The following is a 27,208-nucleotide window of genomic DNA, read 5'->3' on the forward strand; positions in this document are numbered from 1 at the left end:
GTGTCAAGTACTGGTTGTAGGACCATGGGGAAATATGTGTTTGTATCCCTGTCTATAAAATCAACATAATAATACTGCCTACCTCATGGAGTTGTTTGGGAGAATCATGTAGAATAAATTAGATAACACATGTGAAGCATTTCTAGCTGTACCAGTCACATAGAAAGCACAGAGTTATATTTTAGCTCTGATTATTATTATCGTTATTGTTATTATTTCTATTGAGTGAGATTCACCTTTTTTAGGTAGGACTTATTCTGTGGTTATGTCTACCAAGGTACTTAACAGTTTAAGCAAATCATTCTGAAACTTTTATTAAATTTTATGTTTTATCTCTATTATTTATTTAAGATAAAATTAAATTTGAATTTACTTTTATGGTAGTGATGGGCTAGAGCTGAAATTCTCCATCAACTTTACTCTCAGGGTCTAACATTTTTAGACTTTGAAGAATGAGTCTTTCTTCCCCCTTTAGCTTCTAAATATGCTCGATTCTATCTTTCTAAAGGAAAGAACACACATACTACAACAGCAAACAAACCAAAAAGCAAATCTAATATCTGCCAAGTCCATCTATTTGTACAAATTTTAATTTTGGTACATCCTTGAGCTTCTTCAAAAGACAATTATACTCTCTTTCTTCCCCCTTTAGCTTCTAAACATGCTCAATTCTATCTTTCCAAAGGAAAGAACAAACATGCTACAACAGCAAACAAATCAAAAAGAAAATCTAATATCTTCCGAGTCTGTCTATTTGTACAAATTTTAATTTTGGTACATCCTTGAGCTTCTTCAAAAGGCAATTATACTCTCTGCTCTCAATTTGATGAATGTGTGACAGAGTAAAATATTCAATCATAAAAATCACATTCCAATCCTTCACTGAAGGTACAGCTTTTTTTAATATAAAAAATTGTGTATCTTAATATATTACTGTCTTTATGCTCTCAGAAAACAGGCCAGAATGCTCAATGTGAATGTATTCCTCATATAAACTGATTTTAATTATTTGGTGGTAAGAAAGGTTTAAGAATAATGTGTAGTGTTGCTTATATATATATACACATATATGTATATGTATTTTCTGTAGTTTATAAATATTCTGTACTTTACGTAAAGTACAGAAAAAATCAAAGTGCATTAGAATATGTATACTAATAGATGAATATATATTCAATAGTGTGCATGTATGTGTGTGTATATATACACATATACATATATACATATACATATATATATACACATATATACATATATGCATATATGTATACACATACCCTATTTCAAAACTCACCTCTAATCACTTCCTCACTGAACCCATTAATTACTTCTCAACCATTATCTTCTTCAAATTTTCTCTTTGATTACACAATGTTGGCTAATATCTCTAGCTGGAAGATCTTTCTCCAGTGGCTTCTGAAACACTAGCTTTATTGATTTCTCTTTTGTTTTCTGCCTGCCTTTTTGTACAATTGTCTTTATGTTTTCTCTTTCTGTCTCTCAAAAAGTGTTCTTCCAAACTTCTTTCTAGTGATATTACCCAATTTTATGGCTTAAATATTTATCTTTCTGTCTAAATGCCTCTGTCCCAATTTTCTGATCCTGGGCTCCTTCTTCTTCCTAAACTTCAGACCTTCAATTTTACTCCTTGTATGTTTCCATGTTGATGTCTCTGGACAGTTGGTAAGTTCATCGACTCTTCCCACTCCCTAAAAGAGTAAACTTTGTCCTCCATGGCATACATACTTTCACTAGACTATAGCTGCTTTTAGTGTTAGGTCTACTTCATATTCAAGTTGCACTCTGTTAGTTAGCAAAGTGCTTTGCTAGATAATTACTATGATGGTTCATTTCATGTGTCAACTAGCCTGGGCAAAGGGATGCCAAAGTAGCTGGTAAAATATTACTTCTGAGTGTGTCTGTAGAGGTGGTTGTGGAGGAGATTGGCATTGGAATCAGTAGACCAAGTAAGAAAGATATTTCCTCACCAGTGTGGGTGGGCATCATCCAATTCATTGAAGGCCCAAATAGAATAAAGGTGAAGGAAAGGTGGATTCTCTTTCTTGATCTGGGACATCCATCTTCTCCTGGCTGAGGACATCAGAGCTCCCAGTTCTTGAGCATTCAGACTCAAAGACTTACACCTGAATTGCTTCCTCCTCCCACCCAGTTGCTCAGGTCATTGCCCTTAGATGGAGAGTTACACAATTGGCTCCCTTAGTTCTCAGATTTTTAGATTTGGACTGAATCACATGACTGCCTTTGCTGGTCCTTGAGTGTGCAGACAGTATACCATTGAACTCCTCAGGCTCCATAAGCACATGTACCAATTCCAATTATAAATAAATCTCCTTCATATATATATATATATATATATATATATATATATATAGACATACACACACACATATATATCTTATTGGTTCTTTTTCTTTGGATGATACAAGTATATATGCATAAAATAAATGGAGATTAGGTTATTTATACAATTTTTCTTCATAGATAGAAATTCTTTACATATATCTTCTAAAATGTTCCAGCAATTGGTCATACCACAAAGTCATAAAAATAAACTCTTTTTTATTTGTTAATTATTTATTTATTTATTTGAGATGGGGTCTCACTCTGTTGCCCAGGCTGGAGTGCAGTGGCACAATCTTGGCTCACTGCAACCTCCGCCTCCCGGGTTCAAGCAATTCTGCTGCCTCAGCCTCCTGAGTAGCTGGAACTACAGGCACCTGCCACGATGCCTGGCTATTTTTTTTTATTTTTAGTAGAGATGGGGTTTCATTATGTTGGCCAGGCTGGTCTAGAATTCCTGACATTGTGATCCTCCTACCTCAGCCTCCCAAAGTGCTGGGATTACAGGCATAAGACACCACACCTAGCCCATAATAATAAACTCTTACAATTTAACTTGGTAGCAAATAATAGCTAATGTCAAATATGGTGAAGATGTAATTAAAATCACTAATCATCTATAAAAAATATTTTTTAATAAAAAATCTTTTTATTATACCTTAAATTCTAGGGTACGTGTGCACAACATGCAGGTTTGTTACATAGGTATACATGTGCCATGTTGATGTGCTGCACCCATTAACTCATCATTTACATTAGGTATATCTCCTAATGCTATCCCCCCCCCCACCCACCCAATGACAGGCCCCAGTGTATGATGTTCCTCTTCCTGTGCCCAAGTGTCCTCATTGTTCAATTCCCACCTATGAGTGAGAACGTGTGGTGTTTGGTTTTTTGTTCTTGTGATAGTTTGCTGAGAATGATGGTTTCCAGCTTCATCCATGTCCCTACAAAAGACATGAACTCATCCTTTCTTATGGCTGCATAGTATTCCATAGTGTATATGTGCCACATTTTCTTAATCCAGTCTATCGTTGATGGACATTTGCGTTGGTTCCAAGTCTTTGCTATTGTGAATAGTTCCGCAATAAACATACGTGTCCATGTGTCTTTACAGCAGCATGATTTATAATCCTTTGGGTATATACCCAGTAATGGGATGGCTGGGTCAAATGGTATTTCTAGTTATAGATCCTTGAGGAGTCGCCACACTGTCTGCCACAATGGTTGTTGATGGGACTGTAAACTGGTTCAGTGTAAAAGTGTTCCTATTTCTCCACATCCTCTCCAGCACCTGTTGTTTCCTGACTTTTTAATGATCACCATTCTAACTAGTGTGAGATGGTATCTCACTGTGGTTTTGATTTGTATTTCTCTGATGGCCAGTGATGATGAGCATTTTTTCATGTGTCTGTTGGCTGCATAAATGTCTTCTTTTGAGAAGTATCTGTTCATATCCTTCACCCAATTTTTGATGGGATTGTTTTTTTCTTGTAAATTTGTTTGAGTTCCTTGTAGATTGTGGATTGTAGTCCTTTGTCAGATAAGTAGATTGCAAAAATGTTCTCCCATTCTGTAGGTTGCCCGTTCACTCTGATGGTAGTTTCTTTTGCTGTGCAGAAGCTCTTGAGTTTAGTTAGATCCCACTTGTCAATTTTGGCTTTTGTTGCCATTGCTTTTGGTGTTTTAGACATGAAGTCCTTGCCCATGCCTATGTCCTGAATGGTATTGCCTAGGTTTTCTTCTAGGGTTTTTATGGTTTTAGGTATAACATTTGAGTCTTTAATCCATCTTGAATTAATTTTTGTATAAGGTGTAAAGAAGGGATCCAGTTTCCACTTTCAACATATGGCTAGTCAGTTTTCCCAGCACCATTTATTAAATAGGGAATCCTTTCCCCATTTCTTGTTTTTGTCAGGTTTGTCAGAGATCAGATGATTGTAGATGTGTGGTATTATTTCTGAGGGCTCTGTTCTGTTCCATTGGTCTATATCTCTGTTTTGGTGCTGTATCATGCTGTTTTGGTTACTGTAGCCTTGTAGTATATTTTGAAGTCAGGTAGGGTGATGCCTCCAGCTTTGTTCTTTTGGCTTAGGATTGCCTTGGCAATCTGGGCTCTTTGTTGGTTCCATATGAACTTTAAAGTAGTTTTCTCCAATTCTGTGAAGAAAGTCATTGTTAGCTTAATGGGGATGGCATTGAATCTATAAATTACCTTGGGCAGTATGGCCATTTTCAGGATACCGATTCTTCCTATCCATGAGCATGGAAATTTCTTCCATTTGTTTGTGTCCTCTTTTATTTTGTTGAGCAGTGGTTTGTATTTCTCCTTGAAGAGGTTCTTCACATCCCTTGTAAGTTGGATTCCTAGGTATTTTATTCTCTTTGAAGCAATTGTGAATGGGAGTTCACTCATGATTTGGCTCTCTGTCTGTTATTGGTATATAAGAATGCTTGTGATTTTTGCACATTGATTTTGTATCCTGAGACTTTGCTGAAGTTGCTTATCAGCTTAAGGAGATTTTGGGCTGAGACAATGGGGTTTTCTAAATATGCAATCATGTCATCTGCAAACAGGGACAATTTGACTTCCTCTTTTCCTAATTGAATACCCTTTATTTCTTTCTCCTGCCTGATTGCCCTGGCCAGAACTGCCAACACTATGTTGAATAGGAGTGGTGAGAGAGGGCATCCCTGTCTTGTGCCGGTTTTCAAAGGGAATGCTTCTAGTTTTTGTCCATTCAGTATGATATTGGCTGTGGGTTTGTCATAAATAGCTCTTATTATTTTGAGATATGTCCCATCAATACCTAATTTATTGAGAGTTTTTAGCATGAAGGGCTGTTGAATTTTGTCAAAGGCCTTTTCTGCATCTATTGAGATAACCATGTGGTTTTTGTCTTTGGTTCTGTTTATATGCTGGATTACATTTATTGATTTGCGTATGTTAAACCAGCCTTGCATCCCAGGGATGAAGCCCACTTGATCATGGTGGATAAGCTTTTTGATGTGCTGCTGGATTTGGTTTGCCAGTATTTTATTCAGGATTTTTGCATCGATATTCATCAGGGATATTGGTCTAAAATTCTCTTTTTGTGTTGTGTCTCTGCCCGGCTTTGGTATCAGGATGATGCTGGCCTCATAAAATGAGTTAGGGAGGATTCCCTCTTTTTCTATTGACTGGAATAGTTTCAGAAGGAATAGTACCAGCTCCTCCTTGTACTTCTCGTAGAATTCGGCTGTGAATCCGTCTGGTCCTGTACTTTTTTTTTGGTTGGTAGGCTTTTAATTATTGCCTCAATTTCAGAGCGTGTTATTGGTCTATTCAGGGATTCAACTTCTTCCTGGTTTAGTCTTGGGAGGGTGTAAGTGTCCAGGAATTTATCCATTTCTTCTAGATTTTCTAGTTTATTTGCATAGAGGTGTTTATAGTATTCTCTGATGGTAGTTTGTATTTCTGTGGGATCGGTGGTGATATCCCCTTTATCATTTTTTATTGCGTCTATTTGATTCTTCTATGTTTATTAGTCTTGCTAGCAGTCTATCAATTTTGTTGATCTTTTCAAAAAAACGGCTCCTGGATTCATTGATTTTTTTAAGGGTTTTTTGTGCCTCTATCTCCTTCAGCTCTGCTCTGATCTCAGTTATTTCTTGCCTTCTGCTAGCTTTTGAATGTGTTTGCTCTTGCTTCTCTAGTTCTTTTAATTGTGATGTTAGGGTGTCAATTTTAGATCTTTCCTGCTTTCTCTTGTGGGCACTTAGTGCTATAAATTTCCCTCTACACACCGCTTTAAATGCATCCCAGAGATTCTGGTATGTTGTGTCTTTGTTCTCATTGGTTTCAAAGAACATTTTTATTTCTGCTTTCATTTCGTTATGTACCCAGTAGTCATTCAGGAGCAATAGTAAATATTATTAAGGTCTATATTTTATTTAAATATTGTATTGCTTATAAGAAAAATGGAAATGTCTTGGAATCTCATAGAGTTTTTTAAATTTCACTTATATCACATGTCCCTTACATAGGAAAATCTGTCTCAGTAAAAATGGCTGAATATAAAATATTTCACCACTAATATTTAAAGGAACATATCAATTTGGTGCAGTGTTAAATAATTTGTTTTTGGTATTAGAGAGAACTTGGAATAAAGTCACGTTTGATATTTAAATTGTGTAACTTTAGAAAACATAGATTTCCTCTCTACATCACATTCTGTAAACAGCAATAGCAAAACCTATTGTGTACAGGTAAAACACATGGCACAATGCCTGCCACATAGCCAGTCCACAGTAACTGGAAGTTTTACTATTAGTAGTAATATTGGCATTATTACTACTATTAATATTATTATTATTAAACAAATTATCTATGCTTAGGCTATTAAACTTGACTGAGTATATGCCCTTGCTAAGAAGCTTCATATAAAATCCTATTGCTCATTTTTTTCTTGATTTTATACTTTTGGACATAAGATGTCCATAAGAATTCATATATATCAGTTGAAATAATATATTTTTAAGTATATAACAATAGAATATTTTCTATTATATGGATAAATAACTGCATGGCTATAGTAAAGATTTATCCTTAAAGGAGCATTAAATTTATATGATTTGGTTACATTGTACCTCTAGTAAATGGACCTATTTAACTGTGTGTCACCTTTAGTAATATAGTCATAGTCAGCTAGTTCTTTGATATGGGCAGATAGTGCTGATTTTCAGTGATAATAAGTAATGTATTAGAGCACTTAATTTGGAATAATCAAAGTTCTCAGATTCTGGTCTTAATACTTAACCAATCTAGATCACATCTGAAAAATGCCACAATGTAAACATCATAGAGTAATAAAAATTAAGTAACGTATCTAAGGACTTTAGCAGAATTCTTATTTATTGAGCATTCACAATATAGCAATTGCTACATTAAAGATAATAATTTCCAAAATAGTATACTATGCTCAATATACACTCTCCCAAGACTAAACCAGGAAGAAGTTGAATCTCTGAATAGACCAATAACAGGAGCTGAAATTGTGGCAATAATCAATAGTTTACCAACCAAAAAGAGTCCAGGACCAGATGGATTCACAGCCGAATTCTACCAGAGGTACAAGGAGGAACTGGTACCATTCCTACTGAAACTATTCCAATCAATAGAAAAAGAGGGAATCCTCCCTAACTCATTTTATGAGGCCAGCATCATTCTGATACCAAAGCCTGGCAGAGACACAACCAAAAAAGAGAATTTTAGACCAATATCCTTGATGAACATTGATGCAAAAATCCTCAATAAAATACTGGCAAACCGAATCCAGCAGCACATCAAAAAGCTTATCCACCATGATCAAGTGGGCTTCATCCCTGGGATGCAAGGCTGGTTCAACATACGCAAATCAATAAATGTAATCCAGCATATAAACAGAGCCAAAGACAAAAACCACATGATTATCTCAATAGATGCAGAAAAAGCCTTTGACAAAATTCAACAACCCTTCATGCTAAAAACTCTCAATAAATTACGTATTGATGGGACATATTTCAAAATAATAAGAGCTATCTATGACAAACCCACAGCCAATATCATACTGAATGGGCAAAAACTGGAAGCATTCCCTTTGAAAACTGGCACAAGACAGGGATGCCCTCTCTCACCGCTCCTATTCAACATAGTGTTGGAAGTTCTGGCCAGGGCAATCAGGCAGGAGAAGGAAATAAAGGGTATTCAATTAGGAAAAGAGGAAGTCAAATTGTCCCTGTTTGCAGACGACATGATTGTTTATCTAGAAAACCCCATCGTCTCAGCCCAAAATCTCCTTAAGCTGATAAGCAACTTCAGCAAAGTCTCAGGATACAAAATCAATGTACAAAAATCACAAGCATTCTTATACACCAACAACAGACAAACAGAGAGCCAAATCATGAGTGAACTCCCATTCACAATTGCTTCAAAGAGAATAAAATACCTAGGAATCCAACTTACAAGGGATGTGAAGCACCTCTTCAAGGAGAACTACAAACCACTGCTCAAGGAAATAAAAGAGGATACAAACAAATGGAAGAACATTCCTTGCTCATGGGTAGGAAGAATCAATATCGTGAAAATGGCCATACTGCCCAAGGTAATTTACAGATTCAATGCCATCCCCATCAAGCTACCAATGACTTTCTTCACAGAATTGGAAAAAACTACTTCAAAGTTCATATGGAACCAAAAGAGAGCCCGCATCACCAAGTCAATCCTAAGCCAAAAGAACAAAGCTGGAGGCATCACACTACCTGACTTCAAACTATACTACAAGGCTACAGTAACCAAAACAGCATGGTACTGGTACCAAAACAGAAATATAGATCAATGGAACAGAACAGAGCCCTCAGAAATAACGCCGCTTACCTACAACTATCTGATCTTTGACAAACCTGAGAAAAACAAGCAATGGGGAAAGGATTCCCTATTTAATAAATGGTGCTGGGAAAACTGGCTAGCCATATGTAGAAAGCTGAAACTGGATCCCTTCCTTACACCTTATACAAAAATCAATTCAAGATGGATTAAAGATTTAAACGTTAGACCTAAAACCATAAAAACCCTAGAAGAAAACCTAGGCATTACCATTCAGGACATAGGCGTGGGCAAGGACTTCATGTCCAAAACACCAAAAGCAATGGCAACAAAAGACAAAATTGACAAATGGGATCTAATTAAACTGAAGAGCTTCTGCACAGCAAAAGAAACTACCATCAGAGTGAATAGGCAACCTACAACATGGGAGAAAATTTTCGCAACCTACTCATCTGACAAAGGGCTAATATCCAGAATCTACAGTGAACTCAAACAAATTTACAAGAAAAAAACAAACAACCCCATCAAAAAGTGGGCGAAGGACATGAACAGGCACTTCTCAAAAGAAGACATTTATGCAGCCAAAAAACACATGAAAAAATGCTCATCATCACTGGCCATCAGAGAAATGCAAATCAAAACCACTATGAGATATCATCTCACCCCAGTTAGAATGGCAATCATTAAAAAGTCAGGAAACAACAGGTGCTGGAGAGGATGTGGAGAAATAGGAACACTTTTACACTGTTGGTGGGACTGTAAACTAGTTCAACCATTGTGGAAGTCAGTGTGGCGATTCCTCAGGGATCTAGAACTAGAAATACCATTTGACCCAGCCATCCCATTACTGGGTATATACCCAAATGACTATAAATCATGCTGCTATAAAGACACATGCACACGTATGTTTATTGCGGCATTATTCACAATAGCAAAGACTTGGAACCAACCCAAATGTCCAACAATGATAGACTGGATTAAGAAAATGTGGCACATATACACCATGGAATACTATGCAGCCATAAAAAATGATGAGTTCATATCCTTTGTAGGGACATGGATGAAATTGGAAACCATCATTCTCAGTAAACTATCGCAAGAACAAAAAACCAAACACCGCATATTCTCACTCATAGGTGGGAATTGAACAATGAGATCACATGGACACAGGAAGGGGAATATCATACTCTGGGGACTGTGGTGGGGAGGGGGGAGGGGGAGGGATAGCATTGGGAGATATACCTAATGCTAGATGACGAGTTAGTGGGTGCAGCGCACCAGCATGGCACATGTATACATATGTAACTAACCTGCACAATGTGCACATGTACCCTAAAACTTAAAGTATAATAAAAAAAATTAAAAAAAAAAAAAAAAAAGAAAAACAAATTGAGAAACATATAAAAAAAAAAAAAAAAAAAAAAAAAAAGAAATTACTACCTATTTGCTAATAATTTTAGAGTAAAATTTGTTGGGATACTTATTGTCAAGTAATATATCAATCACTATTGACACCCATTTTCTCAAAAGCAATATACTTTCATTTGAATATTGTAGAGGTATTTGATGTTGATATTTTTCAATAACTTACTGCAAACCTGATGAGTGTCTGTCTTTAAAAGCTAGATTTATTTGATAAACCATTCTTAAACTGATTATGAAAACACTATTTATTAATATAATTTAATGACTATTTAATGTCAAAGTATGTAAAAAAACCCTCTCTAATATTGGACAGATATGTTATGATTTATTTTCCTCTATCTACACAACGCTTGAACAAGTATGGCTGATTGCCACAAAGGAATGCTAGCAAAAGTAATTCCTTCTGAGCTTTTTGTGACATAGTGACCGATTATTATTTCTGTGCAGTAGATACATGCTACTGAGCATTATTAGTCTGCTCTCTTTTTAAGCCAATTTTTAATTCATACTTATTTGTCTATGTGAACCATGACGCTTACCCCCATTTAGCTTGGTCCTGGTTGAGTCAGTCTGGTGCTTTCAAATTTTTGTCTTTGAGTATGATGTTTTATACCTAACTAGTTTTATGTATATACATGATTTTTTAGTTCAGTTGGTCTAATAAAAACATTGAGTGTAAGGAATAGCAGTATTTAAGTGACACTTAAACTGCAGAGCATACTTATAAATGTTTATATTTAATGCCCTTCTATGAAAATACTATCAAAATATGACATAATACTTACTCAAAACATTTCTACTATTTGGACAGTAGCCACATTCCTGTCCCTTTATATAGCACAGACATCATAAACTGAGACAAAGTACCACTGTGTCATCCAGTTAGTTACAGGATTGCAATAGAAAAGCCTATCTCCTGACCTCTTGTCCCCAAGACTACTGTCCTTTGTGAATCTGTCTTGACTTCAGACTTTGATTCAAGTAATAAAAGTTCTGAATGCTTTAAAAAAATGCTAGTGTCTTCAATAAGGAGATTTGACATTCTACTTTTCTACTTAATGTAATGTTTTCCTGGATTTAAAGTGAGTGTCCACTTATAAATAATTTTAGCAAGGTGACTATAGCTGTCAGGTTTTCTTAAGCATAAAAAAGATTACACAGAACTATTCAGCAAAGCCTGACAAAGAAAAAGAAGAATTGTGAGCTTTATCTAGCTCCCTCCCAGGTACTTCTTAATATATTCTGATATGCTTCAAATTATAGGTCACAATTTATTTATACTTCTAGAAGGTTTATTTTCAGCCAGCATTGTGGAAATAAGATTGAAGCATTTTTGTCTTTTCTGTGAATATAAGTAAGCTCACTTAAGCCTTCTAACATTAGCCCAGAGAGCTGTAAGATTGAACAGTTTAGTATTGCTCTCACCATATGGTCCAAACGAATCACTAACTGTGACTCATGAAGCCAGCAGCAAAATTCGACAGACTCTTACTTTTATTCTCTCACAGGTATCTTATGAAGATTCAAAGGGAGAGAACAGTGTCTGGCACTTAGTAAGCAACCAGTAAAAATAATTATCATGATCCTGACAATATTTTAATTTCTAATAATAGTTTCTAATATAATTATTGTTGCTATTTTAATTTTCAATGAAAACAATAATACATGTTAATAGTGGCATATCTAGAAAATACAAAAGTATAAAGAAAGATCTATTTCTTTATACAGATATTTTATATATACATAATTTCCCTACTAGGCTCATATTATACAGCAGTTGTATATCCTGTTCTTTTTGAATTTCAATTTTATCTCCAATTTCGTAATACTACAAATAACACAATCAAATGTTCTCACTTCTAAGTTTTGTTCTTTTTTATTACTACATAATCCTTGGGACATATTTCAAAAAGTGTTAATATTTAGTTAAAGGGCATTGACAACTTTTTAAACTCTTGCTGACTGTTTCAAAATTGCTTGCTGCAAAGTTTGCATCATGAACATTTTCTTCTGGTAGTGATTTGTAAATGCTGGTTTCATCCACGTCTGACTGGGCTCCTCCTCTGCTTTCTGCTCCCCAAACTCCTGCATATATGTATGAGACTTATCTTTTGCCACTTTCTTATTATGCTTTCTGTATTTTTTCTACTTGCTTTGTTGGAGTTATAATTTCCTATATCACATACTTGTTAAATTATATTCTCTATTTTGTGTTTTCAATTTTAACATCATTAATTATTTACCTGAAAATGATCATACTGTCTAACACAATCTACAGATTCAATGCAATTTCTATCAAAATACCAGTGCCATTTTTCCCAGAATTAGAAAAAGCAATCCTAAAATTCATACGGAACCAAAAAAAAAAAAAAAAAAAAAAAAGGCCTGAATAGCCAAAGTAATTATAAGCAAAAAGAAACAGGAGGCATTACATTACCTGACTTCAAATTATACCACAAGTCTATAATAACCAAAAGAGCATGGTTCTGGTATAAAAATAGATACATGGATCAATGGAACAGACTAGAGAACCCAGGAATAAAGCTACATGCTTATGGCCAACTGATCTTTGACAAAATTAACAGAAATATACAATGTGGAAAGGACATCCTATTCAATAAATGGTCCTGGGAAAATTGGATTGCCACATGCAGAAGAACGAAATTAGAGCCCTAACTCTCACCATATACAAAAACAAACTCAAGATGAATTTAAAATTTAAAGGTAAGAACTGAAACTATAAAAAATGCTAGAAGAAAACCTAGGAACAACTTTCCAGGACACTGGCCTAGGCAAAAAACTTATAACTAAAACTTCAAAAGCAAATGCATCATAAACAAAAGTAGATAAATGGGACTTAATTAGACTAAAACACTTCTGCATAGCAAAATAAATAATCACAAGAGAAATATAAATAAAAATCACAATGAAATACCATCTTACATCAGTTAGAATGGCTACTATTAAAAAGCCAAAAAATAACAGATGGCAAGGATGTAGAGACAAGGGAACACTTATACGCTGTTGGTGGGAATGTAAATTAGTACAGCCTCTATGGAAAACAGTATGGAGATTTCTCAGATAGCTAAAAATAAAACTACCATTTGATACAGCAATCCCACTACTGAGTATATTCACCTAATGGGAAAAAAATATCATTATATCAAAAACAAAAAAATATCATTATATCAAAAACATATGGCACGTGTATGTTTATAACAGCAATATTCACAACAGGAAAAATATGCAATCAACCTACGTGTTCAGCGAATGACTGGATAAAGAAAATGTGGCACACACACACACACATACACACTATGGGATACTACTTCGCCATAGAAAAGAATAAAATCATGTTTTTTGTAGTAACATGGATGAAACTGAAGGCCATTATCTTGAGCAAAACATCTCAGAAAGTCTATTACCACCTGTTCTTACTTATAAATAGGAGCCAAATCATGTGTACACGTAGACATGTTGTGGAATAATAGACATTGGAGAAGTGGAAGGGTGGGAGGAGGGTAAAGGATAAGAAATTACTTAATGGGTAAAATGTACACTATTCAGCTAATGGTTACACTAACAGTCCAGACTTCACCACTACACAATATATCCATGTAACAAAACTGCACTTGTATTCCCTAAATTTACACAAATAAAAAAAGCCCAAAAAAGGCAAGTAGAACCAACTATCCAGTTTTCAGCATTCCCTAAATATAATTAATACCTATGTTAATAATACCTATGTTAAGGGAGCTAGGATGCAAAGATTGATTTAAATGTCTTCATTTAAATGAGAAGTCAAAGAAAAGCAAAGATGGGCAGTTTAAATGAATGTTCATTCTTTAAGATATCAGTTAAGTGACTGTGGATTTTATGCCCCACGTACATATGTGACTTGATATCCTTTACTACATATGTTTTGTCATTAGTTTCATAATGTTCCAAAGTTATCCAGAAATTCTAGTTTAACTTGACTTTGAGCAATTCTACCATCCGATTTGGGGACAGTTACCAAGACAGAAAACCCTTGAATGAATGAGAAGGAATGCTCTTTACTTCCGGGGGAAAAAAAAATCCTTCACTGCCAAAGTCCTCAGATGTGGTGGCAGAGAGAGCTACAATGACAGCTTCTGCCTTCTTGTTGTGGTATTCACTTAAAATATTCAATTCAAATGTGTTGCCCACCATATCCCAAATTGCACTTTCACCTCTTAACCTAGCTAGCTGTGCTTTTGCGTATTTATGAACTCCCAAAGTAACATCTGCTTCCCCTCAGCATAACTCCAAACTTTAGGAGTAGAAGAAAGTAATTGGGAATGTTGTCTCAAAAGTACAAACCCTCTAGTTCCATTCCTCTAAATCAACTGGGTAGGAAAGTTTGACTCACTTTGATATAAACACTAAAAGACTAAATAACAGACCTATAGCAGTACAAAAATACCAAACATCATGAATATACTATAGAGAATAAATGTTCATAAAAGTAAAGATTAAGTGTAAATATAGCTGTTAACAGCAAAAATATCTTAATGATATCTATGATGCATAAAAACTTTCAAAAATTTTCTCTATTTTCAATAACAAATGCTTAATACTATGCTTTACTCTGATTTCAATTATTTTGTCAAAAGCAAATTTCATCTTAAATCTATCCTCCTATGAGCAGGTCATAAAAATGACCTACATGAATCCTTATTGATATAATCAATATCAAAATATTTCATTTTTAGTATCTTTTTATATGAATATAGCTAATACATTTTATTTTTAGTGTTCATTATTACAAACAGTAACCTTAAGGAATGAGAAAAACTCATTCCTACATGTAAAATTTTAATTATGCCTCACAGATGTGTACTTTTAATTAATTAGTGACATTTCTTTTGTTCAATTATTATTGTCCTATACAACTGTCATAAACTTATAAATTATAATTAAGCCTGCCCCAAACCCTAGTTATATAGTGTCCACATAGGAATTTGCCAAAAGGCTTAACTGTAAGTAAACCAACAATGAATAAATCCATGAATTGCTCACTGGGATTTGTTTTACCAATTAACATTTGTGTGGAGATAATGAGGTTCTACAGTCTATAATACCAAACAATGTTTTCATAAAACCACATTTTAAAAGTGAAAAATACTTTTTAAGTGACTTAATTACATATCATATAATTATTATTAGATGCTATAAAATAAACTGCATGTCTGTATCTCATATTGAATCCATATGAGAACTAATTTATATTACTAATTAGAACTAATTTATATTATTAATTTAAAAAATATTTTTCGTGAACATTTTATGTAAATCAGGATATAATTGTGTGCACAGACAAAATTGAACTACAGATTTTGAGCATGCATTAAAGTTTAGACAAATGATTTGGACAAAACATTAAAAGTTGTGCTGTATCTATATACAACTCAGGATGCATCAAGACAGCAAATTCAATGTTTTGTAGAGATTTATCCCTGCGGATGCATTGCAGGTTCAATAGGCAGCAATAGTTTGGAATTCCAAATTGTTTACTTGGCCTAAATATTTCTAAATATAAATATAGATAAATCATCCAGCTATAACACCATGGTTTTCATTATCTCAATGAGAAAATTAAGTTACTAATTAAATAATAAAATTTCCAAACAATTATTTTATGAGAAAAACTTTTTCCCTAAAGGAGATATTATGTGTGTTACTAAAATACACACACGTATTCCTTGAACCTGAATTCTTATTTGTATATTCAATAAAGGACGCAGTACTACAATTTTTCCTGTAGTAACAGAATATACTTTATGAACTAGCCTCCCTTAACAGAATAAAAATATGTGGTAAGACTCCTATTGCCGTTTATATTTCAATCTAATCAAACTCCTGATTTTTTCAGAATGCTATTAAGTAATTAGAATAATTTCATTATGAATTAATAAGAAAATATTTATAGACATAAAATTATCTAACTTTTCCTATTAGAGTGCATTTCAGAAACAGCTTGATTTTTCAGATCCACACTGAAAATTCTTCATATAACTCTTTCAGTTAGCACTATATTAAATACTTCAAAACACAGCATAAACAACAGAAGCAGTGAGAACTCCCACTAAGATAGAAATTAACCATGTAGGGGAATGTGAAAATAATATAGAATTTTCCATTTGACTAAATTTGCATTTATGGTAGTAACATTAAATGCTCATAGATTACACTATAATAGTTGCATAATATCCCTTGCACTAAATATTGGAATTTGCAAATTAGATTTTTATTATGCATTGGGGTTATTTTTTCCTCATGGGACATATTTTAAATTTAATACAAGTCAGTAGAAGAATATGTTTCTATGTTCATTTATGTGCTGTACAGAACACTTTCTGCAAGCATAGCTATTGCATAAATTAATAATAATCTCAAATATATCCTAAGGTGTAGAAACCTTGTATTTCCAAAGCATATTATATGATACAATGTGATGCCAAAAGAATAGATACAATTTTAGATGGGAATCAGGATGCTATTAGATTCTCTGTTACAGTTTATTTACATTTAAAATAATCCTAATTTTCAATAACAATTGATTTTTAGCATTAGGAAAACTATTTGTGCAACAACAATAACAAAACATAAACTTTGGGGTCAAACATGGTAAGCCTGGAAAATTGGCTCTACTAATCATTCTGAGCCAGGGGCAAATTATCTATAAACACTGAGCCTGTCACATGGTACATACTCAACCCAGAGTAATTGTTAAATTTTTGGCTTGAACTTTTATATACTGAATTTAGAACAAATGCGATTGATTTAATTTTGTGTTATTATATTGTGTTAGTCTATTGTTCGTTAAGATATTAGGAAGTATATTTGTAACATTAAGCATTTTCGATTCATATATAAGGAAAAGTGAAAAAGATTTGAAATACAATGACAATGAAATATTTACCTAGAACTGATGGTACGCAAGTTCCTCCATTCTGGCAGTAGTTGCTACAGTGGTTGACTTCACATCTTTCTCCTGAATAACTAGGCCAACAGTGACACCTCAAATCACCTTTCTCATTTAAAATGCATCTTCCTCCATTTTCACAAGTTAACTTACATGAATCATCTGTTTATGAGAAGAAATGTACAAATTAGCATGTTTTCAGGGAATAATTTAATAAAATAATTCAAATAGATACAATATTTAAATACTAGGATCTTTTGTTTCCATAAAATAATTACCCCAAGTACAAAAGAAGAAAAAATTAAATACTATCTGAAAACAGATAGATTCTGGTTGTTGAATGGTAAATATACATATTAAATTAATGTGTATTCGTCTTTAAATTTAAAGCATTATTAACCTTTTCTTGTATTCGTAAAATATTGAATAGTAAAACTAACTGAAACTTTCTAAAAGTAATATATTTTCATCTTCTTTCTTTTTTATTTTACTGAGACAGGGTCTTGCTCTGTCACCCAGACTGGTGGGCAGTGGCATGATCACAGCTCACTGCAGCCTCAACTTCCTGGGCTCCAGTGATCCTCCCACCTCCACTTTCCAAGTAGCTGGGACTATATTGTGCACCACCACATGTGGCCAATTTTTAAATTTTTTATAGAGACAGGTTCTCACTGTGTTGCCTAGGCTTCTAAAAGTATTATATTTTCCAACCAAGAAATCTTCCTTATAATATGGACAAACATAACTTATTTTTAGGAGTAGTTGCTATTAAGAAAGAAAACTTTAAATTTGTAAGATACATTTATAGCATATGCACACATATACACACACTATTTGTTCTATAGCATATGCATGTGTGAATATACATAGTATAGAGAAATGTTTACATAAAGAGAGACTCTTTGATGTTGGTCTTATTAACCATATATAAATGTCCCAAACTGAAAGTCATTGAGATTTGGTACAAGTTGGTGACAGAACAGTGTCAGAAACATTTCTGTGTGTAACATTTATCCTAAATGATTCCGTAGAGTCTACCTACTTAATAACATTTTGACTCAGAATAAAAAAGGTTGGACATTCCTTGGGGTAGCAAAATTATTTTTAACAATATGGCAAGTATAATTTATGATAAAGATAGGTTTGGAATCATTTTCTAGGTTATTTTGCTGTGCATATTGACATGGCCTTCTCCGTTAGAAATGCTGCTTTGCTGTGAGCAACGTACAGTGTTTAATGGAACAAAACTGATTGAGAAAGTTGTAATAAGCATTCTATTCTAGAATATGCCCTTTACTATAGTAATGCCCATTTTATAGTTAAAGTAGGTAAAATCAAAACAATTTATGATCCTTTTTCAAGATGCACTGGCACATACATGACAGAAGCTTGAATATATCACTGCAATGATTTCAAGAGCATCTTTAAGCACCTCAGTGGCTTCAAATGACACAATGATTCAAGTATCATGTCCACTGTCATAAATAGAAACTGTCAGCAGTGCCATACAATTCTGAGACTTGCCTCATTGAAAAGTTTCTAATACATTGTCATGTAGGCAGGATTCAGATTGGCATTACTGAAGTTTGTATTTGTAATATGAATAACTCTCTCATGACGTAATAGAAATATAAAAAATTACAGTGGTATAATGAGACCCGTGTAGTTCCTGGTTCTGCCGCTTACTAGGCATACAAGTTACCTGATTTGAGCCTCAGTTACTTCACTTTAAAATGTCCTTAATGACAAATATACAAGTTAACTCAGGTTTGTATGACTAGTAAATAAGAAATGGGAAAAAATATAAAACATAAAATTGTAACACTTTGTAAATATTAAGTACTTAAGTGTTAAGTATGTACCATACACACATATACACAAATGAAAATTTGACTTCAGCCCTTATCGACTGTATCTAGACTAGGAGAAAGATGAAGCACTGACAGTTGGGTCTCCAAAGTGTACTGTGAAATTTCAACAGGCGATTGATATGTTCATTTGTTAAAGTAAGCAAGTAGCATTCTTATTCAGCATTATTGACCGAGTGCCCAGAAGGTTTACAGAGGATGGAGCTCCGGTGGAATACCACCTAGGCAGACCTATGGGTGAGCAGTGGAGGAAATGAATGAAAGTTACTGTGAGTGGACATGAATGAAAGTCACTGTAAGCGGACCTGGATTGGAGAGGGTAAAGAAAGGAATTACAATAGGTAAGTGATTTTGAAGAAATAAGCAAATAAGCAGTAAGAGAAGATCCATGGATTTTAGACTCCACCCCAAAGGTAATGTGGTGTCTTGGAAGGGTAATGTACAGGCAGGGGTTAAAATGGCAGCTTAAAAAAGCAGGGAGACTCTCAGAACTTCATATACATTATCCAGGATAGGTAAGATGATGACCCAAAATAGAGTAACGTGGGATGAATAAATGTGGATGTATTCTAAAGGTCATTCAGAGGTAAAAATCACAGCAGTGTTATGTAAAGAAAAATGAGGAAAAATTAAGGATGATTCTTCAGTTTCTGACCAGGACAATTAGGTGGGAACACAAGGATGATGGGAAATGGAGGGGTAGTTTTGAGGTGGCATACTAAATTGAAGATGCCCTTGCAAATGTAAGTGGGAATCTCCAGCAAATAATTGAATACAGAGATCAAACTCTCAAGAAATACGCAGAGTGGAAATATGCTTGTTTAATTTAAAATTTACCAAAGCATTTCTAAGTCAACGTTATTTGTCCTAATAAAGGTTGTGGATGTGGACAGTGAAGATAAGCACTTAAGGCATTATGATCATAGATAGGATTATTATGGGGCACTCATTTTTACCTGTAAGTTCTATGAAAACCACCAGGATTTTCAAAATCCTTACATGTTAGGGCATGCGCATTACTATAACGAGCCTCATTAGGCACCAGAAATTTTAAAGTACAACACTGCCTGATGAAATGGAAGTGGAGTTACATTCTTGCAAAACTCATAATAATGGTTCTATAATGAAAAAGAAAGCTGCTTTTGTCAATAACTAAATCACCCCCAGAAGCCAACCTCCAGCAATTATAATCAACTATAGGAAAAAGCAGGTGAACACTTCTCCAAGAATGAGTAATATTTGAATTTCAAATTTCTTACACAAAGATTAAAAATGTTCAGGGTGCTCATCAGTTAACAATAGCAGCCAGAGGTAGGCAAATAATTATAAAGAAATGAAAAGCTTGGCTATAGCAAATGTTAATGTCAGAAAAAAAATAACTAGCATTTATCTTCAGCAATCAATAATTCTGAAATCCACTCGTTTATGTTCCAACTAAAATGTTCCAAACTGTATATTTTTCAAGACCTATATGTGTAAAGGCTAATTTGAGTGTTGTTATCACTTTGATTAAATGTAAGATTTTCTCTTACATTACAAGAATGGGCTTTGAGGTTTCTGAAATCATGCCTTTCAAGCAGGGTTGAAAGAGCAAAACATCTCCAAAAAAAGTTTTAGATTGTGGATAAGTGTGTATGTAAATAAGCAAGATTCCTTCTTTCATGCATAAAATGATACAATTTGGTGACTTAATGCAGCAAAAAACTTGTTTCATTTTCTTACCTACTTCAAAGTGACATATTGATTTTAAAGGGCTATGTGTCTACTTTTTGCAAGGTATTGTGCTAGCCCTTCTATGCACCTTATTGCTAGGATTTCCAATAACTCTGGAATGCTAGAATTTCCAGTAACTCTGGAAATGGGTACTCTGGGTGACACAGAGATACTGGGATGTATTGTGTGACGATTAACAGAGTGGACCACCTACATTCACCCTGGGGTGCCACCATTTACTAAGTAATGTTAGACAATCAAATGAGCTTCTAATGCTTCCATTTTATCTGTAAAATAGGAGAAATTACTAGATAATAAAATCTGAAGATTAAATAAATTCATATATAATATGTCTACAAACATACATAGAATTTGCTTTCCTCATAGGTTTTCAAAATATTTAGTATTATTACTAATGTCAGTGATAGTAATATTAGTAGTATTTATTGTTAATTCAATGTTATGTAGAATAAACTGAGACCAAGGGAGGCAGGTATACAGTCCAAGCACAACAAAGTTATTTAAGTGGTAGACTTTGGCCTAATCTAAAGCTTCATCTCAGCCCTGTACTAGGTCATGTCCTTGCAGGGTATTCATAGAGTTTAGTTTTGGACACATAATTTGGACCAAACAAAGAGGAAAGGAGGAGGATTATGTAGAAGAGGTTGTGGAAACATGGGATTACACAGAAGAGGATTACGTAAGAGAGGAAAGGAAAACCACCAAAAACTGTCTGAAACTTGACTCTAAACAATACTTGTAACATCAGAGCCAATGTAAAAGTCCCTTGGTAGCATTATTAGTTTATTTCTGTGCATTATCCTAATCTCTCTCCTAAATGCCTCTCTCACCCAAATTTTCTAAGTAGATACAGTACAGAGGAGGCACCTGTGAGGGCAATGGGTAAGGGATTATGTGGAACTGCTGAAGGTATGACATTTCTACAGAAAAGTTGTCGACAGTTAAAGGATCTGTTTCTGAGAGGTTAAGTGGAATATAACACAGGAACAGAAAACCAAATACCACATGTTCTCACTTATTAGTGGGAGCTAAATGATGAGAATGCATGGATACACAAGAGAAACAACACACACTAGGGCCTTTTGGAGGGTGAAGGGTGGGAGGAGGGAGAGGATTGGGAAAAATAACCAATGGATACTAGGCTTAATACCTCGGTGATACTTTGCAGAGTTTACCTCTATGACGCAGGCAGAACAGCTTTTGAGAACGTGGTATTAACAATATTTGGAAATGTTCACTTGATTCTCTTATTCCTCCATCACAGTTGATTGAGATAACAGCTACTCTGACTGGGAGAATGGATAAAGGGGAAGGGAGCATCCCAGTGTCATGATGGCATCCCTTTTCAATAATTGGCACCAAAATGCCCGTCCAAAATACCAATCATGATTCACACTTAGCTCTCTGTTACGAATTTTCCAACCTTATTACCCAAAACAGGGCTTCACACTTCTACACACTAACTAAAATGAATGACTTATTATTTCCTTTACCCACCATATTTCCATACTTCTCAGACAGCTTTTCTGTCTCAGTGTCCTCCTCCCTCCTTCCATTTAATCTAAATCCAATCTGCCTTTGCAGACCTTGTTTAAATGTCATATCCTATAGGAAATTCTGACTGATCCCCTATTTGAATAATAATCTGAATTCTCCTAATAGTTTTAACTCTGTCTCTTCTGTGGCTTGTGTCACTGTCCACATAAACATCTATTTATTGGTGCTTATCTTATTCATCAATTCATCTTTTCAAACGCTTCGGCTCTGCATATCAAATGCTTAAAGAATATAAAATGAAAGTACTACGATAGTTTTAGACACTGAGTGCCTTATAAAGAGCACAAGTCTTCAAATTGGATGTAACCTTCAGCAGAGAACAAAGAGAAAAATCATGCAGAGGTGGAGATGCTGACTGTGAGGGTAAGGACCCAGAGTCCACGTGAGGAGTGCATTCTAGCAGAGGGAAATACAACAGGTAACAAACCCTGCCATGAATAATGTCTGTACCTCATTGGAAAATGTTTGCTGTGATCCTCCAGTGATTTTGGAGCACTACATTTTTTTTTTTCCTTTTTGTGGAGAATGGGTACTTGCTATGTTGCCCAGGCAGGTCTCGAACCCCTGGGTTCAAGCTGTCCTCTGGTCTCTGCCTCCTTAAGTGCTGTGATTACAGGTGTGAGCCACCGCCCCTGGCAAGAACACTGCCTTTGTGTCTGTGACATAAAATTTAGTATGTGTGGCCGGGTGTGGTGGTTCATGTCTGTAATCCCAGCACTCTGGGGGGCTTAGACAGGCGAATTACCTGAGGTCAGGAGTTCGAGATCAGGCTGGCCAACATGGCAATATCCCATCTCTACTAAAAAAAAACACACACACAAAATTATCCAGGCATAGTGACACATACCTGTAGTCCCAGCTACTTGGGAGGCTGAGGCAGGAGAATTGCTTGAACCCAGGAGGTAGAGGTTGCAGTGAGCCGAGATCATGCCACTGCACTCCAGCCTGGGTGACAGCAACACTCTGTCTCAGTAAGAATGAATGAAAAAAATTAATATAATTTTTAAAAGTATTATGTGTGGATTTTCTTTTCTTTTAGTAACAATATTTTTCCCATTATACCTAATGTCTTGAATATGAGGTAACTTATTTATTGTCAGTCTAGCTGGATATTCAAGAGACATATTTTCTTTCCTTGTGCTACCATACTGTTTTGTGTTTTTTTATTTTTTGTTATTTAATATTTAGCATCTGAAGTAATGTTTCAATTTTTATTGATTATTCCAGCTTCTAGCTTCTGAAATACAAACTGCATGAATGAAATAAATCTTATCCATTTTGTTTCTAAGTTAGTTTTTAGTTTTTACATTAGTGTTATGCCTTCCTTCATCAGCCCTCAAAATATTTATTATTATTATTCTTTGTGGTAATAGCAGAAGCAGTAGTAATAGTAGTGAAGCAGTAGTAATAGTAGTAGTAGTATTGTAAGTCCCATTTTACAGAGAAGAAGCTAAAATTTGGTTTCTAAATTAATTCTCAATTTCTAAGTTAGTGTTTGGTACACAAGAGGTAATCAATAGAAACGTATTGAATAAATAAATGGATTTTGGGGCTGAGTTGAAACCCATAGCAGAATGTTCTCAAAAAATATTGTCTATCTAATAGAAGAGTTATAAAAATATCTCTTTTGGGTCTGTGAGTGACTTCAAAGTTCTTGATCTGTTGTTAAGTGCCTGTAAATGTTCAATGCTGCTTTGTGAATAAATGCAGAATGAATTGTTTGAAAGTCTTCTCCAGAGAAAAGTACAGTTTACACAGGCATTCAAGAACCGCTGCTATCAAGGTAGCTAAATTGATGATGGAACAGATAATTTCACTCTGTTTCACTAGGTGTGAAATTTTATGATAAGGATTAATTCATTATTTACAGAATAATAAAGTAAAGTATACCTACCTAACAGGCTGTCATCATTGCAGGTGCCATTAATCAAATATTTTCCTTCTGGACACACACAAGTGGCCCCAGAAGGATTTAGCAAGCAAAGAAATTCGCATGCTAAATCCAAGCATGGATTGGGTACTGGTTAAACAAAAGAAAACAAAGAAATGTGTAAATATAGATACAATAGGCTTCAAAAGCATAAAATTAAATAAGGCAAAATGATTAATTAGCAATGTTGAAAAGTAATCACATCAAATTTCCACTGATGTTGAGTACCTTACTCAATATCATCATTCTCCTTTATAGGTGAAGAAAAAATTACCCAATGCTCATCATTAATAGTAAGTTTGCCTTATTTATATTTTCCAAAAGAGAAGAAATTATTCAAATCTATACTTTGTTACTTTTGCATCTAATTGCTTTTGGCATAAGAGTTGGTCTTAGAACCTGAAGTACCATTGGGACTGTGTTGCAAAGTAAAGCCAATGGAAGTTTTGGGGGGACCTGACCTTCATTTCAACAGCTTATTTTACAGAGCTGTTCTAACAGACAAAAACAATCCCCCCGCCTTGTATTTATTAATAAAAAGGATGAAAATGCATATGTAGCTTGTCAGTTCAAGGTACAAATGAAAAATACAACTTTTTTTTGAAAAAACATGTCTAAAGTGGCTTCCTTTCCATCAAGTAGGAGTTTGTGTGCACGTCTAAATGTGTGCCATGCATATTTTTGTTTACATTTTTATCCAATCAATCAGCATCCTTTGCAGTCATAGCTGATTTTTGACCTTTCCTAGAGATTATTTCATCAGAATTAAACAGAAAGGGCACCCGGGTAGCTGAGCTGGTGACTATGAGAGTGGCTTTTTTTCTGGAAGAACCACTACTCAAATGCCTATTATATTCAAGACAGGGTTTTGTTTACTTTTTATGAATGTGGCAATATTCAACTATGAATATAAATTAAACAGAACTGGAGGATGAGAGAAATTGTCCTCATATTAACATTGCATATTAACATTGGAATCTTATATGCCAAATTATTGGTAAAGAGCAGCAAGACTTTGAATAAAATTTCAGGACGTTTTAGGAAACTCTATTTTGTTTTATCTGTTGTGAGAAGTGATTTGAATAAACACCAATTGTTATCTTTCCAGATTCTTTCCAGATAAATGCACCAAACAAGATAAAATCCACTTCATTTGCCATAAATAGTAATTACAAATAACCCTTGAACAGCATCTTGAAGAGTGAACTGATCATTAGAATTTCAGCCATATTATTATTTTTCACTTTGTTCTTCAATGTTTTTGATAGCTGTGTTAGAAACATATTTTCAAGAGAATTACCTTAATTACCTCAATGACTTACCCACTCCTTTCTAGGAGGGAGACTAACAATAATAAGTCATGTACAATAAATCAGAGAAAATATACAACTCTTGGGAAGGGTTCTTTTTGTATATATTTAAGAATGATAGTTACTTGTTGATTAGTAATAAGAGTCAAAATGGCTAACAATAAATTTCCTTACTTGGATAGTTCGTCTATACACTCACAAGGTTCTATTAACACCTAATGCTAAATGATGAGTTACTGGGTGCAGCACACCAACATGGCACATGTATACATATCTGCACATTGTGCACATGTACCCTAAAACTTAAAGAAGTATAATAATAAAATAAAAGAATTTTAGAAACAGAATAACAGATTATTGTAAGAAAGACAGTTTTAATTTCAAGAAAACATGGCCAAATGCTGAACATTTTCCCAATTACAGCAGAAATAGAATTATCTATATTTTGACTTTGGTAAGTTGAAAAAGTCTAGTGACATCAAAATTAAAGTTACTTAAGTTACTGAGGTTAAGACATTTACATAGTTAAGATATTTAAAATATATTATTTTGAGAGATACAAGAAAAAAATTTACCAATATAGACAACTTCATAATATATTATACTTACAATCTAGTTGTTTATAACGATGAGCTATCAAAACACCTTTTGTTTTATCAATATTTAAAGCTAAGTACTCTACTGAACCATGGCCAAATTTTTGTACTCGAAATACACCATTTTTAGGTCCTGCTCCATATATATAATCTTCAAAGATATCGATCCTATGTGGATGTAATAAACCTGGAATTTTAAAAAGGCAGTTATGAAAGTTTTAATGTATATACTCAGACTTTAAAAACTATGTTTATCCAAGACGATATTGAAAACCTTATTACTGTTTAAAAATAAACTTTCTGAATTGGAATATTTACAATATTAGCTATGAAGTTCTTAGAATTAATATATCTGAAGTAAGGATATGCAATACAGTAAACATGTTACTTAAAACATAAAAATACACTTCCATCATCATTTAACCATCTTTACCATCACAAAGCATTTTCTGGGGGTTATTACTTGCAGACTAATCCTCTCTGCTATGCAGTTGACAAAAGAAAAGCCAATGTTATCTGTAGTATAAAAATAGGCAATTTACACAACTCAGTTTGTGTTCTGGATCAAATGATCAAATTACATGCCCAAATGACTGGTTTATTAAGCAATCAATCAGTTGATTTTTAACGAGTAAATCCAAAAATAATATTTGACATTATTATTCATTTCAGAAGTGGAATAAAGAAAACAGTTAAATGAAAATCGTTCATCTGATTAGTTTGTCTAAAAATAATAGTAACCATTATTTTCACATCTTGTGACTTATTTTCAGAGATTTTATAGAAAGAATAATTATTCTAACTTTTGAAACTGAAATTTATAACAAAACGACATTTATATTTTACTAATTATCTAGAGGTTGTAAAGTATAAAGTGTCTTTATATTCATATATTTTTCTTTGCTGTTTCATGAAATAGTAAAATGTGTACCAAAGCCAGAACAAGTTAACTTCATTGTAATTAATTACAGGGATGTGAACTTTTTTTTTTTTCCATCTGAGGCCATTGATTAAAAAAAACACACACACACTTTAGGCAAAGGCACAATAAAAATTTGATTTAGTTGTTTTTCTTTTAACTTCCCTGTGTTATTAAAAAAAGGGAAGCAAAGCTATATTCAGTAAATATATAACATGC

The 27,208-nt window shown here is 34.1% G+C and overlaps 1 protein-coding gene across 1 annotated transcript in view; it reads right to left on the bottom strand.

Moving 5' to 3' along the window:
• LRP1B (LDL receptor related protein 1B) overlaps window positions 1–27,208 on the bottom strand; it is a 1,946,873-nt gene that overhangs the window by 69,358 nt on the left and 1,850,307 nt on the right. The window contains exons 84-86 of the mRNA XM_063790432.1: window positions 26,084–26,257; window positions 24,129–24,254; window positions 17,073–17,237 (exon numbers count right to left, since the gene is read on the bottom strand). Coding sequence (XP_063646502.1) covers window positions 17,073–17,237; window positions 24,129–24,254; window positions 26,084–26,257 — 465 coding nt within the window. The remainder of the gene's footprint in view (window positions 1–17,072; window positions 17,238–24,128; window positions 24,255–26,083; window positions 26,258–27,208) is intronic.

The sequence above is a fragment of the Pan troglodytes genome, chromosome 13 (assembly GCF_028858775.2).
Source record: "Pan troglodytes isolate AG18354 chromosome 13, NHGRI_mPanTro3-v2.0_pri, whole genome shotgun sequence".
Lineage (NCBI taxonomy): Eukaryota > Metazoa > Chordata > Mammalia > Primates > Hominidae > Pan > Pan troglodytes.